The sequence below is a fragment of the Drosophila elegans genome, unplaced genomic scaffold, assembly GCF_018152505.1.
Source record: "Drosophila elegans isolate 14027-0461.03 unplaced genomic scaffold, ASM1815250v1 contig_814, whole genome shotgun sequence".
Classification (NCBI taxonomy): Eukaryota; Metazoa; Arthropoda; class Insecta; order Diptera; family Drosophilidae; genus Drosophila; species Drosophila elegans.
The window spans coordinates 5356785-5374543 of record NW_024546167.1 but is presented as its reverse complement, the minus strand read 5'-3'; the positions used below and the strand labels follow the sequence as shown (position 1 = coordinate 5374543).

The window sequence follows — 17759 nt, the reverse complement described above, 5'->3', positions numbered from 1 at the left end:
CAGGTTGCATAAATCTGCTCGATTCATAACACGAAGATTGCAAAGGAAGCAAAGAGATCTGGCCTTGCCTTGACTTTGGTGGAACTTTTTTCTTTTGTTCTGGCCGGAGATGTGATCGTGAACTTGGAAAAATTAAATATCCGTTTGTATCAAAAGATAGAATAATAAAGTAATAAATTTTACTATTTGCTAAACACTTTCTTGACTGAAAATTTTAATACAATATTTTCTTTTTTTCCCATAAAAAAATGTTACTATTTGTTTCAAAGTTTTAAGCCATTTTTATCTTTATATTTATTTGAACTATTAATAAAAAAATAGCTATAAGTAATAATAATTTATTTTCTCTCTTACAAAAGCTGATCTTAAGGTATTAAAGATGTATGAAAAAATGTATTTTATATTAGACAACCACTCCATTATCATAAGCAAGTAATTAGCTTTACTTTCATTTTCTTTAAAGTAATTATTTTTTAAAGTAATAAAATCTTATCTTATTATATTTTTACGGACTATAAACACTCTTTGGAATATTAAGATGAATGATATGAAACTCTCTCTACGAATGTACACAACCAAGTTGAATTTTAATATTTTTGGAATGCCAGTGAAGTCACTGTGGCATCTCTAGTCCCCACCGTCCGCTTCCTTTATCAGCCTTGTCTTCATCGATCGCGTCGGAGATTTAGTCTGACTGGTCGCGGGTCCGTCGAAGGGTCTGCTGTTGTGGCTCTTGTTCTGGGGCTTGTTCCTCTCGATCTCGATCTCGATCTCAATTTTGGTCTCGATCTCCCTGTTCGTTCCCGTTGAGTCTTCGCTTTGTCTTGACTCCTGGCAGGCAGTTTCGTTCGGAATCGGACTGTGACTCGGAATCGAAGGCGTTCCCGGCCTGGTGAATAAAAACAAAATAATATAGAATGAAATATTTATCGCCATTAGAGCCTGATTAGCTGCGGGCGTGTTCTGGTCATCGTTCTCCGGGCCACGTTCCGCGCCCTTGGCCGCCTTCCCCTCCCATCCATTTCGATGTTCTGGGGCGCGAAGCTATTTTGGTGGGCACTTAATAAGCTTTTCTGGTGTGATTGTGATGGGAAATTGATATGTTCATTCAATTATGTGCTCTGGTCGTGTCAATAAACTGATTGCGATCGTGTCCAGCGACTTGTCGACCAATTAGTTTCCAAACGAGACCTGCCCGATCAATTTGATTGATAAAACGGAGGCCGGTTTGGGAGGAGTGGCTGGGATGAAATGAAATCTGGACGTGCTGAAGCCCACATCAAAATGAGCAGAAATTAAAAGCAAAAGTCATCTCATGGGCTAAGTGCGATGCGGAGAATGGTTCTGCGAATGGCTGTGCAATAAGGAAATGGAAAGTTGATACCAGACTTATATGCTAGAAAAAAGATGTTATCTTAATAAAAATTATAAAGGTTTTTTTTTTGGGTAATGCTTAGAAATGTTTTTTTTAGATAGTTTCCATGTGAGTGTTAAACAAAGGAATTTTCAAAAAATCTGAGTTATACCAAGATTCAACCAAAATAAACATTTTAAACCCTTAAGCTACGCTGCATGTGAATATTATATATATTATCATATATATTAATTACATTATCTTTGTTCTTTCAAAACATTTTTAACATTATCGGCAGCTACTTACATTGTCATTGTAAAATACCTTTATCTTCTGTAAATATATTTTAAGTACATTATCTTAGTTATTTCGAAACGTATTTTCCATTATCGGAGCTACTTACACTTAAGCTTATTAGCAACAATAAATTAAGTTATATAATGTCCAATTAATACCACATTGAGATAAGATTGCTTGGCTAGTTGTTAGCCTCTCAGATTTAGAGCTATTTAAATAAAAATTTACCAAATGTATTCAAGTATGTTTTATATAGCAGCACTTATTCGGTTATTATTTCGTTGTAAAATGATTGCATAAAGAATTAAGTCAAATTTGTATTTAATTATTTACTTATAGCTTAACATACCCTCAAGTGCCGCGTAGAGCTAGCGTGCTCGCAAAGCAGCGAGGAATAATAGTAGAATAATAAAGAAGGCGGTCACAAAATAGAACATACAATGTGAATATAGACTAGTGGTTTCTAATTATACAAATGTCTAAAATTCAAGATTTTGCTAAACTGGTAACGATGAGAAAATACAAATTTTAAAACTTATTTTATATTGCAAATACCAGGCGTAAAAACGTGGTGTTAAAAAAACAAAGTGCTTATAATTAAGTGCATGTGAAAACGAACAATTATTTGAAAATACTTTATTCAGCTTATATTTTAAAATCGGGAATTCATATCTTTTGATTGGCTGCTATCCAGGAAATAAACGAGGATACCTGCACATAGACCGACGGCGAGTTGGCCTGACCACAGGGCAGCTTTCCCCAGGACACGATGCCGATGAGGACATTGCCCTGGACCAAAGGACCACCCGAATCCGAGGTGCAGAAGCTAGTGCCGCCAGTGAGTGGTCCCGTGCACAGGTTCGTGGTGTGGACATCCTGACCCTTGGTGCCCAATGCCTTTGCACAGGAATCGAGGCTAATGATGGGAATATTCTTGGCCTCCTGGAGGACCTTCGGATAGGAGGGGCTGTTGGTTTTGCTGGTGCTGCCCCAGCCGAAGAGGTTGGCCGAGCCCGTTGGCCTGGCTCCGGCCGATGGCAGCTTCACAGGAGCCACTGCGGCGGTCCAAACAAAGGCGGTGGGCGTGTAGATCAGGCCGATATCGTAGGGAACGGTTCCGCCGGTATACAGATCGTTGATTACATAGTGAGTTATTTGCCGTTTTTGGGTGGTGCTAGCTGTTCCGGCCACCGCAAGGCTTCCGGCCACCAGTGTGCTGCCCAGGACCTGGTTTCTATTGGCCAGGCAGTGAGCGGCAGTTACCAGCCAGTTTGCATTCAGGATGCTAGCCGCGCAGTAGTGGGTGCCACCGTACTGCATGGACACTATGTAGGGAGCACTATCAGCCGACGCCGTTGTGCCGCCCACCACACGTCCTTCGGGTTGGGCGAAGGCGAATCCCGATCCTTGGCAGAGTCCCAGGGCCAGGAGGAGGTAACTGGCCAGGGAGCGATGGCGCCACCTTGAGTTATGCTGTCCGTTCGCAATCATTGTTTTCGCGGAACTGTTTACATCGCCTGCATTGACTTGGCTTTTTAAATGAAATCAAGATAAGGACTTTCACGCGAGCCCACCACAAAATAGATAGGGGTTTCAATTAAGGCCGTTGTCATTCAGATAAGCTCCTAATTTAATTAAAGATTAGAAGACGTCCGAGCAGGTATTTGTATATATAGTTTATATACTTCGGTTTACACTCTTGTAGTGATTGACTGCATAGATGTTCAAACATTGCAAGTCTCAAGTTTGTGATTTTATTCTATATGCACATGAGTACTGTTATATCTCAAGTTTATCAATAAATTTCATATTTTGCTGGAATTCCCCTCCGACACGACACGTTTATAGCTTTGGCGGATCATTTTTTTCTTTTGTCGGTGATTTTTTAATGCCCCGATTTTTGGATATTTTCTTCCAGATATCAGGAAATGTATGTAAAAAAAATTCCTACCAAGATAGGTAGAGGCTTTAACCTGAATATTAAAAAAAAAAACCATTTTGATTTTTTATGTATTTGGTAAAGCTTTTTTTGTAAATCATTTTCATTTTTAAGTAGATTTAAAATCAAAAAAGTTGAAATCTACAATTAAATATAGTTTGTTTTAAGGTATTTCATAATTAAAAATAAAACTATATTACATTCAAGAATTTTAATGTATCAACATACTATGCCGTTTTTCTCTGGGTGTAGATAATGTAAATGCCTTTTTTAAAGTAATATTTATTTAATTGCCAACTAATCTTATCTATCTAAAGTGAAGTGACCATTACAAATTTTTATAGAAAGACTTTTTTTCTTTCGTTGAAGTGACTGTTAAAAATGCCTAAAGGCGGTTATTTGAAATCGATTTACTGAAAATGTTAAAGTAAATGTTTATATTCTTTTAATAAAACGCAAATAAGTCCTATAAATTTAAACAACAGAACTCAGTTTTATTTTGATAGGAAATCGCTTTTTTTTAGAGTAACACCCCTTTGCTCATAGTTTTTCGCTCCGTACGTCATTGATCAGTCACTGGCCACTGGAGGCTCAACTTTATTTGCTTTTATTGACGAAATTTATTTAAATTCGACCTTTTAGGGCACCTGTTGGTTGGCCGATATCCATGAAATAAACGAGGATACCTGCACATAGACCGACGGCGAGTTGGCCTGACCACAGGGCAGCTTTCCCCAGGACACTATGCCGATGAGGACATTGCCCTGGACCAAAGGACCTCCCGAGTCTGAGGTACAGATGCTGACGCCGCCGGTCAGAGGTCCGGTGCAGAGATTGGTCGAGTGGACGTCGCTGCCTTTGGTGCCCAGGGCGGTCTCGCAGGAGCTCAGCGAGATGATGGGCACATTGCTGGCCACCTGGAGGGTGGTGGGGTAGGAGGCGGTGTTGGTGGTGCTGGTGCTGCCCCAGCCGTAGAGATTGGCAGTGCCAGTGGGCACCACTCCGGCAGTGGGCAGCGTTACGGCGGCCACAGCGGCGGACCACACAAAGGCGGTGGGCGTGTAGACCAATCCGATGTCGTAGGGAACGGTTCCACCCGTGTACAGATCGTTGATCACGAAGTAGGTGATGCTCCGCGTCTGCGTGGTGCTGGCTGTTCCGGCCACCGCATTGCTGCCCGCCACCAGGGTGCTCCCCATCACCTGGTTACTGTTGGTCAGGCAGTGGGCGGCCGTTACCAGCCAGTTGGCATTCAGGATGCTAGCCGCGCAGTAGTGGGTGCCACCGTACTGCATGGACACCGCGTAGGGAGCACTGTTCGTCGCCGCCGCACTGCCGCCCACGACACGCCCCTCCGGCTGGCCAATGGCCACTCCGGACACCTGGCACAGGCCCAGGATCAGCGGGATCACACTGGCCAGCCTTGTTTGCGGTCCGTTCGCTATCATAGTGTTCGCGGAACTGTTTACATCGGCCTTTATCGCGGGCCGTTTAAATTAATTCGCGATACTAAATTTCGCCAGCGCCAGCAGATAAGACTTTCAATTACGGTCCGTGTTCTTCAGATAACCGCTTAAATAATTTAAGATTAAGCGACACCCGAGAAGTGACTCTTTGGGAGAAGTACGTCAACTTGCAGTGATAGGCTAGGAAAATAACAGCATTAATATCTCAAGTATCCCAAATCCTTTGTGAGCTTTATAATTTTGAAAAAAAAAATATTTATATTTAAAAATCACAATTAACCTTTGTGGTGTTCCTTCGCGTGCTTTTGTGGTGAACAAAGAAGTTTACTGCTTACAACTTTCTTGGGATAGCCCTTTTTATAACTTATAAACAATTATTTAAATTTCTTGTATATAAATATATTTTAATAAATTATGTATATAAATAAAAAGAACAGGTACTCGATTATGCGATTCACATTTCACCGAGCTTTTAAATTTGTTTTTCACCTGTTCACCTTTCTAGTATTTTTTGTATGGTCATTCGGGCATTCACAATTCAATATTATTGGTATTTCTTGCCAGCCCTGGTCACAAGAGGTGGAGAAACATCGATGTTTGCTGGCTTTGATGTTGTTGGCGGAAAACATAAATGCTTCATCGATGTTTAAAATAAATTAAAACTAGTTTAAAACATGTATTCTTAAATGTGTACACATTTTTATAATTTTTTTAACAATAAATTTATTTATTTAAGGATGGCAGAATCTACAGGAATGAGATAAAACTTTTATTTAACACTAGTTAGAGAAGGAGAAACATCGATTATCCCTGTCATCGATAGGACCGATATTTTTCAAACATCGATGACATCAATGATTCTCCACCTCTAATGGAGCAACTGACTCAGAAGTAAGAAGAAGAGACGATTTGCTGGCCGTAATTTTTCCACGACTCAACCAAGCGATTACAAGAGTTAATCCGACCGGAATTCGGCCTTTTTAAAGTCGGAAGCATTTAGAAAGCAAGTCCATCGACCAAGTGCCGTGGTTCCAGCGAAATCGCCGTGCGAAAAGTTTCGGAAAACCGCTGGCCCAGCCCCATTATAAACAGAGAGGAGGGGTGGAGAGTGGAGAGTGCGCAGCCGAGGAGTGTGGAGAGCGGAGCGAGAAGAGAGGTCAGCCAACCCGTAATTAAGAAAAAGTAGACACGTACGTGGAAGATGTCATCCGGAGATTTCGGCAATCCGCTGCGGAAGTTCAAGCTGGTCTTCCTGGGCGAGCAGAGTGTGGGGAAGACCTCCCTGATTACGCGATTCATGTACGACAGCTTTGACAACACGTACCAGGCGACGATCGGGATCGACTTCCTCTCGAAGACCATGTACCTGGAGGATCGCACGGTGCGCCTGCAGTTGTGGGACACGGCGGGCCAGGAACGGTTCCGCTCCCTGATCCCGTCCTACATTCGCGACTCCACGGTGGCCGTCGTCGTGTACGACATCACCAACACCAACTCGTTCCACCAGACCTCCAAGTGGATCGATGACGTGCGCACGGAGCGGGGCAGCGACGTCATCATCATGCTGGTGGGCAACAAGACGGATCTCTCGGACAAGCGCCAGGTGTCCACCGAGGAGGGGGAGCGCAAGGCGAAGGAGCTGAATGTGATGTTTATCGAGACGAGCGCCAAGGCCGGCTACAATGTGAAGCAATTATTCCGACGGGTGGCTGCGGCACTGCCCGGCATGGATTCCACGGAGAACAAACCCTCGGAGGACATGCAGGAGGTGGTGCTGAAGGACTCACCCAACGAGACGAAGGATCCGGAGGGCGGCTGCGCCTGCTAGAACCGGTTGAGTCGAACCAACCCGATGCAATCCTCCCCTTTGAACAGCAGGAGCAGGAGATCGGCCAACAGCACTAGTGTACACAGGTGTCAGGTGTATGTGGCTGGATCTGCGGCGGATTCCTCAACATCTATACACACATACACACTTTACGTTTAAGTTTATTTATAAAGTAACAAATGATAGCAAAGGCAAATAGACTAAACAACAATTAACGAAATCGGCTAACTAATTAATGTTAATTGAGCAGCAGTGCAGGCGAGCTAATCCCGAGCGTAGGTGAATGCTAACTCATTGACACGAGATCAGGGATCAAGATCAGAGTAATATTTGCAAGTTAGCTACCAGTTAAGAATATAGTGTTGTGCATTTCCGATACCCCAAAAGTCCCATCACCCAACCATGTACTTATGCCAGGCCAGGCGGTCCAGGATCCTCCGACATTCCAGCTCGCGGCACCTCCAACAGTCGTAGATACCACGCAGCCAGTCTGTGTTCAATGATTCCACCAGCCAGGCACTTTGTTTCCAATTTTAGCCCCCATTCTGTTCTGTTTGCGGCTTTTGTTTCGCCCATCTCGGTTCGGTTTTCGGTTTTTTTTTTTAGCACAGCGTGCGCGACTGCTAACTGGAAATTTTGGATGGCATAGGACTTGGCCACGTGCATCTTATGAATAAATATACACAGATATATAATATGTATTTTTATGACTAAAACTGAAACAGACAGGCAGCACGAGCAGAGAAAACACTTAACAATATTATTAACGATTTTTGCTTCGATTAGCGAGAGAACTTTGTGCATTTTTTACGCGAAAAGCAAAAGCTTACAAAATTGATAATTGAATAAAAACATAAAACTATGAATGCAATTTTTAATAAATCAAATTATGAAAATGAAAAGTATACAATATATTAGCAATAAATTAAAACATAAAACAAGCCCAAAGCATGACTCATATGGGAGCTGCTGACATCCCCATGCCCTCCCAAAAGTACGGTTCCAATTTATTTGGGGCGTCGTATCTTATCTATAAATTTCAGGTTACGTTGCCTATTCGAATCGTTCCTGAATGAACTGCACACCTGTGCTGGCATGACTAGCCCAAATACTTCTGAGGAGTTCCACCAGAAATTACAGTGTAATAGGCTTAGTCTGGATCGTAAAGAAAGGCCTCCGTTTCGTGGGAACTCAACAATCTTGAAATTAACTACATTTGAGCTTGTTCATTTATTGTTATTTTAGAACACAAATTCAAATTAAAAGCCATAAATAATGACTTATCAATTATATTTTCTATACTTATTTTATTTATGTGCTTCATCTGTTTAGCAAATGGCAGTTCATCAAACTGACCTAAACCAAAACATAGCACATATAAAATGAATTAGGTTTGGTTTTGGTTTTTATTTGTGAATTCCGGTTTCATAAGCGTAAATACATAGAAAGAACAAAAAATGCGTACTTGCTTTGCTATGCAAATTTTAAGTATACCTTTGATAAATAGATCGAAGTAGAGTCTTAGAAGCTGTCCTCGTTGGCGATGAATTCGTCGCGAATCTTCTGCAGCTTGGTAATTAGCTCCGCCACGGAGACCTCGCCGTGCACCTTGTTGTCCCGTGTGCGCACGTTCACGGTGTTCGACGAGCGCTCCTTGTCGCCCACCACCAGAATGAAGTTGAACTGGGCCAACTGAGCATTGCGTATCTTCTTGTTCATTGTGTCGCCGGCATCGCAGTCCGCCTCGCTCATGAATCCGGCATCGTGAAGCTGATCCCGGACAGACTGGGCGTACTGGTCGTAGGCCGGACCCACTGGCACCACCATCACCTGGCGCGGAGACAGCCAGAAGGGCCACTTGCCGGCAAAGTTCTCCGTGAGAATGGCGATCATGCGCTCCACTGAGCCGAGGATGGCGCGATGGATGATCACCGGACGCTTCTTCTCGCCATCGTCGGCGATGTAGCTGAGATTAAAGCGAATGGGCAGCTGGAAGTCCAGCTGAATGGTGGCGCATTGATGGGCGCGCTTCAGTGCATCCATAATGGTAATATCAATTTTGGGGCCATAGAAGGCACCATCGCCGGGGTTCTCCTTCCAGGGCATTCCGAACTCGTTGAGCGACTCGGCCAACGCCTTCTCAGCATCGTTCCACTGTTCCAGCTCGCCCAAATAATTTTCGGGGCGCGTGGACAGCACCAGCTGGAAGGAGAAGCCGAAGATGGTGTACACGTGCTTCAGGAACTCCAGGCAGCCCTTCATCTCGCTCTTGATCTGCTCGGGGGCACAGAAGATGTGCGCATCGTCCTGCTGGAAACGACGCACGCGAGTCAGTCCGGTCAAAGCGCCAGACAGTTCGTTGCGATGCAGCACACCAAAGTCGGCCATGCGCAGCGGCAACTCTCGCCACGAACGGTTGCGGTTATCGAAGATGAGGCAATGTCCGGGACAATTCATGGGCTTGAGCGCGAACTTCTCCTTCTCGGCCTCGAAGGAGAACATGTTCTCGGCATAGTGCTGCCAGTGGCCGGAGGTCATCCACAACTTGGCGTTGTAGATGTTTGGGGAAATGACCTCTTGGAAACCGCGTTTCCTGTACTCCGCCTTGATGAACCCAATCAGCGTGTTGTAGATGTGTGCTCCTCGTGGCTGGAAAAAGCACGAGCCCGGCGACAACTCATGGAAGAAGAACAGCTCCTGTTCGCGACCGATTTTGCGATGATCCCGCTTGGCCGCCTCCTCCTGCAGCTTCTCCCACTCCTTGAGCTGCTTGGGATCGGGGAACGAGATGCCGTAGACCCGCTGCAGCGTCTCGGCGTCGGCCTTGCCCTCCCAGTAAGTGGAGGAGTTCTTGGTGATCTTCAGGGCCTTCACCTTGCCGGTGTGGCGGACATGGGGTCCGCGGCAGAGATCGATCAGAGAGCCGCACTTGTAGACAGTGGTGCGATCGGTGGTCACCTTTTCGTTGAGAATACGCACCTTGAACTCGTTGTACTTGAACATCTCCAGCAGGTCGGACTTTTTCATCTCTAGGCGTTCGAAGTTCTGCTTCTCCTTTACGATTTGCTTGACCAAAGACTCCATGGCGCCGTAGTCGTTGGTGGAGATCTAATAAGGCAGCAATTTAGTTTATTTATTTAGCAAGAAAGACTGCAACTTCTTACACCCTCGCCTTCCAAATGCATGTCGTAATAGAAACCATTTTCGATTGGCGGCCCATAACACAAGTGTCCGCCGTAGATGCGTTCCATGGCCTCGCCCATGATGTGGGCGGAACTGTGCCAGAAGACGGCCTGCGCCTCGGGATCGTCGAACTTGAGCAGCTGAAGCGTGCAGTTGCCCTCGAGGACGCGGTCGAGGTCCCAGACCTCGCCGTTCACCTTGGAAATCACGGTGTTGTCGGCCAGACCCTGGCTAATGCCGCGTGCCACCTCGTACGGAGTACTCTCCCAGGAAGTGGCGTCCACCTGCTTGCCATCGGGCAGGGTGACCTTGATAGCCTCCCTCGTCTTGGCCGCCAGTTCGGCCGCATATTCCGCCTTGCATTTCTCCCAGAAGACATTGCGCTCTTCGATGTACTTCGGCAATGGATTGAGTTCTGAAATAGGCATAGCAGGGATTAGTTTATTTGTGGTATGGTGCTTTAATGCTATTGCTAAAAGGTTGTCACCGGTAACTTGTAAAATTTAAAAGGATATTTTGTTTTTGTGCAAAGGTATGTTACAGAAAAAAAGGGTGTATAAGTTATATAGGTACTCGATTTTACAAGAGTTTTTTGTTTTAAAAACTGGTAACTCATTCTTAAGCCTTAGAAAAAAATTGAACAAAATTTGTACGGTAGGAAAACGTTTTTTTTTTTTTGTTTTGAAGAGAACTAAAAAGTATAGGTGAGTCAGCTTACGTGCGACTACTAATGGATTGTAAGGGTAGGCTACGTATTTTACAAAAATACAGTAAGTAAAAAGTATCTTATAGATAAGACTTTTTATTTATTTTCCATTAGCTAACAGCCAAAATATATTAAAAGATTGTATAGGAGTTACGCTTTAGATGAACTCTATAAGTATTTTACAAGAAGGCAGTTTTAACAAATATTTAACTTTTGGGGTGTTTTTAAATTATATTTTGCGTTAACCCTTACCCTTGCGAGTGTCTGCGCCACCGGCCGGCTTCTCCTTTTTCTCCTTCTTCATTTTGGCCGCCTGCAAATCCATGGGAAAAAATCAATATGATGAAAATTTAAAGTGGCTGGAATTCCTGCTACGTATGCAATTAAGTAAACGCTTTTTTCGGTATCTACTTTCGACTGATATTCTTGGTGTTTGAACAATTGGGGACTAAAAGCAATGGAAACGACAAGATGCTTTTAAAGTATTTTTTCGTGGAACCTATCTCTTGTTATCGAGCTGTGTATTTTTAAGAGTATCTTCTTTACTTTTTAGCTGATGCAATAGCTGGATTCAAAGTTGAATGGTAGTTAGTGACGTCACATTAGCCGGCACTGATTCATTGCACACAAACAAACACACACACACACAAAACATTTACACGTGCCAGTATTAGACATTTATATCGTAATTAGGGTTCAATTTTTTAGAGCTTAAAACACCAACCAAAGTTGCGTAGTTGTGTTGTTGTTCTTTCAATTGTTGTTGTTGCTGTTGTTTTGGTGAATTCGGCTGCGTCTGAATTTTCGGCAAAATCCGCTGGCAAATGCGGGTTAAGTTGCTATAATATCTGCCGCCCTGGGGCGCAAACTTCAACATAACTCGGCTATCTAGCACTTCTAATACACTCGAATGCAGTCCGAAAAGAGTTTAACATGCCTTTTGCTTGTTCAAATCCAAGTTATTTAGTTCCATCACCACGTTGTCACCCATTTTTTACGAAACAAATTAATCAGAGGATGTGTGGGTAGTGTTACCAGGTGGCGACAGAGCTTTTGCACTGAAAGTTGGCGTTAAAGTGCATAAGTGCAATTAAAAATGCTAAGTTCCCACTAAGCCACTGTTGAAAAACAATATTACCTATTCTACAAATTTGGTCATTTCTATATGAAAGAAATTATGCAAATTTACAAATTTATTATGTAATTTTTTAGTTGCTGTTTTATTTGAGAACAGGAGTGCCAAATTTTCATTATGAAAGAGAACACACCTCGTTAAAGCTTTGTTTCAGTGTCTTAGCGTGGAAAAAGCCAAGTTGGCCACACTGCGTTTGGGACACCGAAAATAACAGTCAGCTGTTATCGGTTTGGCGCCAACTCGAGTTCGAAAATGGCCCCAATTCGAGTCCTGCCTTTCGGGTCAAGTATTGATTTTCTCACAGTGCTGACATAATTTCCTTGCCATCGAGTGCAGTCGTGTTTACGTAGCGTGTTCCGCTTCAAATTGGCCAAGCGATCTGAAAATTTCGATCTGAGCGTTACGGGAAAAGGCGACAAGATTGCACACCTACTGGAAAACCCCCTGCATCAAGGCAACGGTGGAACGGCGGACCGTCTGGGCGTAGACTTCGAGTTCTACATGGCCTCGAAGGTGCACCCAAGTCCGGGGGCGGCGCGCAGCGTTTGGGCCCTGCCCCTGACCGCCTCCTCCTCCTGCAACATGGTCGTGGCGGAGGAGGATGGCCACGCCCACGCCGACGACATCCACCTGGATCACCGGCCGCACTCGCCTCCCTTAGCGGGACGCGGGGAGGCCGGAGGACACGGCACCGGAGGCGTGGAGGACCATGAAAACGTGCTGCTCTTCGAGGGACTGGATGGGGCAACCACCGTGAATCTGGACGACATCTTCGACATCATCAAGAACGGGGAGGTCAGCGAGGTGGAGAACCTGGTGGACAAGTTCGGCCTGGAGTGTTTGTCGGCCCGGGATCGTCATGGCTACACACCCGCCCACTGGATAGCTCTGAACGGGAATGTCCAGCTAATGAGGTACCTCATCGAGCGCACCGCCCCCATTGATCTGCCCTGTTTGGGAACGCAGGGTCCGAGGCCCATCCACTGGGCGTGCCGTAAGGGCCACGTCTCCGTCGTGCAGGTTCTCCTCCAGGCCGGAGTGGCCGTCAATGCGGCGGACTTCAAGGGACTGACCCCGCTGCATCTGGCCTGCATGTACGGCCGTACAGCCACGGCCGCCTATCTGCTGGGCATGGGAGCACTGAACAGCCTGACGGACATCAACGGCGACACGGCACTGCATTGGGCGGCCTACAAGGGGCATGCGGATCTGATGCGACTGCTCATGTACTCCGGCGTGGAACTGCAGAAGACGGACAACTTTGGGTCGACGCCGCTGCACCTGGCTTGCCTCTCGGGCAACATGACCTGTGTACGCCTGCTGTGCGAGAAATCGCAACTGGATCTGGAGCCGAGGGACAAGAATGGAAAGACGCCCATCATGCTGGCCCAGGCTCATCAGCACCAGGATGTTGTGCGTCTGCTCTACGGCGAGGTGAAGAAGAAGTCGCGCTGGATTCCCTCGGTCTCGGAGAGCTGGGGCTGGCTATTCGGCGGTGCGGGGGACTCCAAGGGCCCGCTGTTCCTGTTCCTGTTCTCGGTGCTGCTGTGGGGCTACCCCATGTACATGATCCGCGCCATCCCCATCACGTGGAACATACTGAGGCGGTCGCACTATTGCTTCATCTACTGGAACGCGGTGATGTGGATCAGCTGGGCGATTGCCAACCGGCGGGATCCGGGGTACATACCACTCAGTTCGGATGCCTACTATCGGGCCATCAAGCAGATCCCGTACTTCGACAAGCTGAAGAAGCGGAACGTGATGCTGACCAGGTTGTGCCACAGCTGCCGGTGCCTGCGTCCGCTGAGGGCCAAGCACTGTCGCGTGTGCAACCGGTGCGTCTCGTACTTCGATCACCACTGCCCCTTTATCTACAACTGCGTCGGGTTGCGCAACAGGATGTGGTTCTTCCTGTTCGTCCTGTCGGTGGCCGTCAACTGCTCCTTCACCATATACTTTGCCTGCTACTGCGTCATGATCGAAGGCTTCACGATGCTCTATGTCCTGGGTCTCATCGAGGCGATTGTGTTCTGCGGACTAGGTTGGATACTCACGTGCACTTCGGTAGGTGCTTGTTTGCCAGTGAAATCCCATTGCTCAGCTCTTTGTGCCCCTATAGATCCTGCACGCCTGCATGAACCTCACCACGAACGAGATGTTCAACTACAAGCGATATCCGTATCTGCGGGACAAGCGCGGACGCTACCAGAATCCCTTCTCGCGCGGACCCATCCTCAATCTGCTGGAGTTCTTCGTCTGCCTGCCGGATAGGGGCGATGACAACGACCTCCTGCTGGAGGATAACATTTGATTAAGGATCTAGGATCGAGCCCCTGCTCGCCGACGCAAGCTGCCCGTGCGTGGATAATGATGCGAGGAGGCAGCCAGAGACCCACTCGGGTAGGCTGCCAGTTTGGTTTTGCTCCGCAGGCTTTGTGCTTATTCGAATGCTTCCAAATTCGAAATCCGTAAGTCAGCAAGTGCGTGTTTTATCATCTACAATTGCAATCTACATAGTTATCATTGTGGAAGGGAACGGGTTTACATAGTGTAGCCCAATTAAAATTAAATCAATTAACACTACTCATTAGAAATCGACATATTCCCTTCCACACTGATGTCCAAGCATCGGCCAGCCGAGCTTTTCGCTTTTCCAACTTGTTACCTTATAGCCTCGGATAAGAATACGCTTCTCTCATTAGTTTTTGTACAAAATTGTTATGTATAAAATGTGTTATTTAATGATCTCTATATATTATATACCTACTATAATAATAAATGGTGTAAAAGTTCACTAAATGGCTAGGCAGGGGCAAGCCACTCGCGAGTGCCCGCACCAGTTTGTTCATTTTGTGTTCGGGGAATTGCACAAGTAATACTAGCAGAAGATCAGATCGGAGAATATATATATGTAGCGGGTACACTTTGGCATGTATCTTGGGTGATGGGAGTCTAGAATGAATCGATATTTCGTATGGTTAGAGTGTGCAGTATGCTTAGCTCTCGAAGCAAAAGTCGTAGTTTTCCGGATCCTCGGGAATGGGCGGTGGGTCCTTGCTGATGTCCACACCCTCGGTGTCCAGCAGGCGCAGCTTAATCTCCATGGACAGCAGGGTGTCGAAGTCCTCGTTCTTTTGCTTGCTGACCATCGGCTGGCAGAGCAGGGCATTAATCCCGTCCGTCCAGTAGTTAAAGATACTCTCATCGGGCGCCACAAAGTCCAACGTGGAGTGCTCCATGTTCTCGAACGTAATGGAAAATGCCAGATTTACGGCGGACTTCCTGATGCGAGTCTCTTTCATGTGCGGACATTCCTTGCCCTCCAGCAGCTGCTTAATCTCACTGATGGGCAGCTTCTTGGGCAGCTCCTCCATGGTGGGTATGTTCTTCTCATCGCAATCGCCGTAATGAATGACCTTGTGGTTGGGCGAGAGGCGGGCGTACCAGAACTTATCCTTAGTTCTGGTTCCTCGCAAATATTTTGCAAAACGGGTGCCTATTACAAAAGTAATTAGTATTATAAAAATTAATTTCTTCACAAGAGCGTCCTACCTTCCACCAAAAACGAAAGCCGCTGTTGTTTGATGAGTTCCAGGATGTGCGGCGATATCTTCTCCTTAAGCTTTACAATCGCCGAGGCAGTGGAATCGCATTCCTCCTTTGACGTGCGCTCCTGCTGACGCAACGTTGTAATCTGCTGATAGGTTAGCAAGGCGATCTTGTTGCGAAAATCCTCCAAATTCTCGGGCCTGAGCTTGAGTGTGCGCTGGATCTGCTCTCGCACCACGCTAAAGGTGGTGGTGAAGTCCTCGGCAGTGGCCCGCATATCCTTCCATGTGCGATTCAGGGTAATCACACAGATGCAGAAGAATTCCTCGAACGGCGAGTCGTGGGTGAAGAACATGGGCTGGAAGTCGCCGGATTGCTCTGCTGGCGGCTCGCCAATGCGCAGGATGTCGCACAGCACCTTGACCAGTTCGATGGAGGTGCGTCCGAACGGACACTCGTGCTCATCCGCACGGCACGAGTTCTCTCGCACAATCTTTGCATACTGTTGAGTGTAGTTGCGGGCAAAGTACACCATGCAATCCAACGCCAATATGCCTGAAAGATTAGTGTTTAATTATAATGTAAAGCAACTATAGCATGGTAGTGATGTCTTACCCGGTGGCGTCTCAATGAAATCCTGGGCAGGATTGATGTCGCATTTGAATCCCAGCTTTTTGTAGTACTGCGAGAAGTTCACGTTGCCAGCTCCGGATCCACCACCACCACGTCGGATGTGATCGTCATTCTGATTCAAAGCGTTGGTATGATCGTCGAAGGCGATCCGCCGCAGCTCCTTGATCTTCTCGTGGGCATCCTGGTCCTGGGCATTCATCTTCATGCGCATCCGCTTCTCCAGCAGGCCGAGGGTCAGAGTTTGCAGCACATACAGCTGGTGGGTCATCTCGGTGCCCAGGCCGTTGCCAATGAGGGCCAGGCGGAACTGCTTGGCGCTGATGGTGTGTGCGATGGTCCTTCGGCGGGCTTCGTCCGCCTTGACGAACAGGGCGTTTAGCAGGGCGATGGCATTCTGGCGCATCACTGGAGAGTTCACCTCCTGGAGAAGTCGCAAAATGTCCTGCAGCTTGATGTCCTCGGCAACCAGGACATGCTTATTGCTGCACATCACAATGTTCTCCAGGTTGGACAGGGCGCTCTCGCCGCAGTTCGTGGGATACTTCTGGAAGTTCCTCACAATCTCGATGTTGCGAGCTACGAAAGAGTTTTCCGGCACTTCCCACGACACCGTGCCGTGCTCCATCAGCTCCACGAAGCTGGCCAGGCTGTACTTGAGAATGTCCTCGTTGGTCTGGCCGCCATCCTCGATCATCTTGATGAGCGTGTCGAGACCCTTCTCCTTGATGAACTCCAGGGCGAAGGTGTGATCGGTGCTCAGCGAGGTCAGCTCCTTGAGGCGCTGCGCCTTCTCCTGGGGATTTCCGTTGAGCAGGACCTCCATGGCATCACTGGCCGTTTTCGAGGGCGAGTACTGCAGCCGCAGTACGGAGCCGTTCTTGATCTCATTCCGGTTCTTTTCGGTCACATACTTTTGATTGTTGGACTCGCAGAACTGAAGGGCGTAGTTCTGGTGATCGCTGATGGCCCAACCATTGCATATGTCCTGGATTTTGCCTTAAATGGGAAAACAAAGAGATGAGTATACCATAAAACCGACTTCCTGTCTAATTTAACGTTCTGAATTTTAATGAGGAATGGAAAATGGGAGGGCGCTGACATCACGATAACACTTGAATTTATAGTAAAGGGCGTTGGTTTAAGGCGTTTTGACTTTTATGTTTTTCTTGCCTTTATATCAAAAATATACAAAAATTATGGTTTACTCCCTTAAGTTATCCTATTTAACTTGATTTAACTAAGTTTTTCATGGTATTATTGCCTACCAAGCCTGAAATCTTAGTTATTCTCTTTTATTTACTCACTTGCCAGGGGATGCCTTTGATCCAGGTTTATCAACTGCGCCATATGGTTTTCTCGCTCCACGGCTATCTTCACAATGTGTGAATCCTTAACCGTCGTCTTTTTGGGTATCATTTTGAAACTTTTTCAACCAGCGAGAACGGCAATTATTATTGTTTTTTCTGCGTAAACTAATCTCCCGATGTTGATTAATCAAAGACAGTGTGGCCAGATGTGATAGCAAATAAAATGTTGCTGTTTTCTTACCAAAAATACCGTTGCGATATTTAGCATTAGTAACACTGGGCGCGAAGAAATTTTGGTTTTTAAATATCTTTTTCATGATAAGATATATAAAAGTTATTATCGTTTAAAATTTTTTTAG

General features: G+C 46.1%; 6 protein-coding genes across 7 annotated transcripts; 2 read left to right on the top strand and 4 right to left on the bottom strand.

The window, feature by feature from the left end:
- Positions 1–2272: 2272 nt before the first annotated feature.
- LOC108138336 (trypsin) lies at positions 2273–3175 on the bottom strand. The gene has a single exon (XM_017260500.2). It carries the CDS (start codon positions 3140–3142, stop codon positions 2318–2320), a length of 825 nt encoding a protein of 274 aa, XP_017115989.1. The 5' UTR covers positions 3143–3175; the 3' UTR covers positions 2273–2317.
- An 879-nt stretch (positions 3176–4054) lies between these two features.
- LOC108138353 (trypsin delta) lies at positions 4055–5225 on the bottom strand. Its single transcript, XM_017260524.2, has one exon. It carries the CDS (start codon positions 5036–5038, stop codon positions 4229–4231), a length of 810 nt encoding a protein of 269 aa, XP_017116013.1. The 5' UTR covers positions 5039–5225; the 3' UTR covers positions 4055–4228.
- A 700-nt stretch (positions 5226–5925) lies between these two features.
- LOC108138213 (ras-related protein Rab6) lies at positions 5926–7750 on the top strand. The gene has a single exon (XM_017260333.2). The coding sequence runs from the start codon at positions 6258–6260 to the stop codon at positions 6882–6884; it is 627 nt and encodes a 208-aa protein (XP_017115822.1). The 5' UTR covers positions 5926–6257; the 3' UTR covers positions 6885–7750.
- A 521-nt stretch (positions 7751–8271) lies between these two features.
- Positions 8272–11816, bottom strand: LOC108138212 (threonine--tRNA ligase 1, cytoplasmic). Of its 2 annotated transcripts, none has more exons than XM_017260332.1 (4): positions 11711–11816; positions 11026–11086; positions 10049–10482; positions 8272–9992 (listed from the first exon to the last, which is right to left on the bottom strand). In XM_017260332.1, the coding sequence occupies exons 1-4, from the start codon at positions 11762–11764 to the stop codon at positions 8406–8408; spliced, it is 2136 nt and encodes a 711-aa protein (XP_017115821.1). In that variant the 5' UTR covers positions 11765–11816; the 3' UTR covers positions 8272–8405. The 2 variants fall into 2 exon arrangements, with proteins under 2 accessions (XP_017115821.1, XP_017115820.1); XM_017260331.2 differs by having other exon boundaries at positions 11498–11784.
- A 356-nt stretch (positions 11817–12172) lies between these two features.
- LOC108138183 (probable protein S-acyltransferase 23) lies at positions 12173–14690 on the top strand. Its single transcript, XM_017260296.2, has 2 exons — positions 12173–13975; positions 14031–14690. The coding sequence occupies exons 1-2, from the start codon at positions 12410–12412 to the stop codon at positions 14220–14222; spliced, it is 1758 nt and encodes a 585-aa protein (XP_017115785.1). The 5' UTR covers positions 12173–12409; the 3' UTR covers positions 14223–14690.
- On the bottom strand, positions 14630–17622 carry LOC108138182 (engulfment and cell motility protein 1). Its single transcript, XM_017260295.2, has 4 exons — positions 17398–17622; positions 16076–17089; positions 15464–16015; positions 14630–15407 (listed from the first exon to the last, which is right to left on the bottom strand). The coding sequence occupies exons 1-4, from the start codon at positions 17507–17509 to the stop codon at positions 14908–14910; spliced, it is 2178 nt and encodes a 725-aa protein (XP_017115784.1). The 5' UTR covers positions 17510–17622; the 3' UTR covers positions 14630–14907.
- Between the last annotated feature and the right edge of the window lie 137 nt (positions 17623–17759).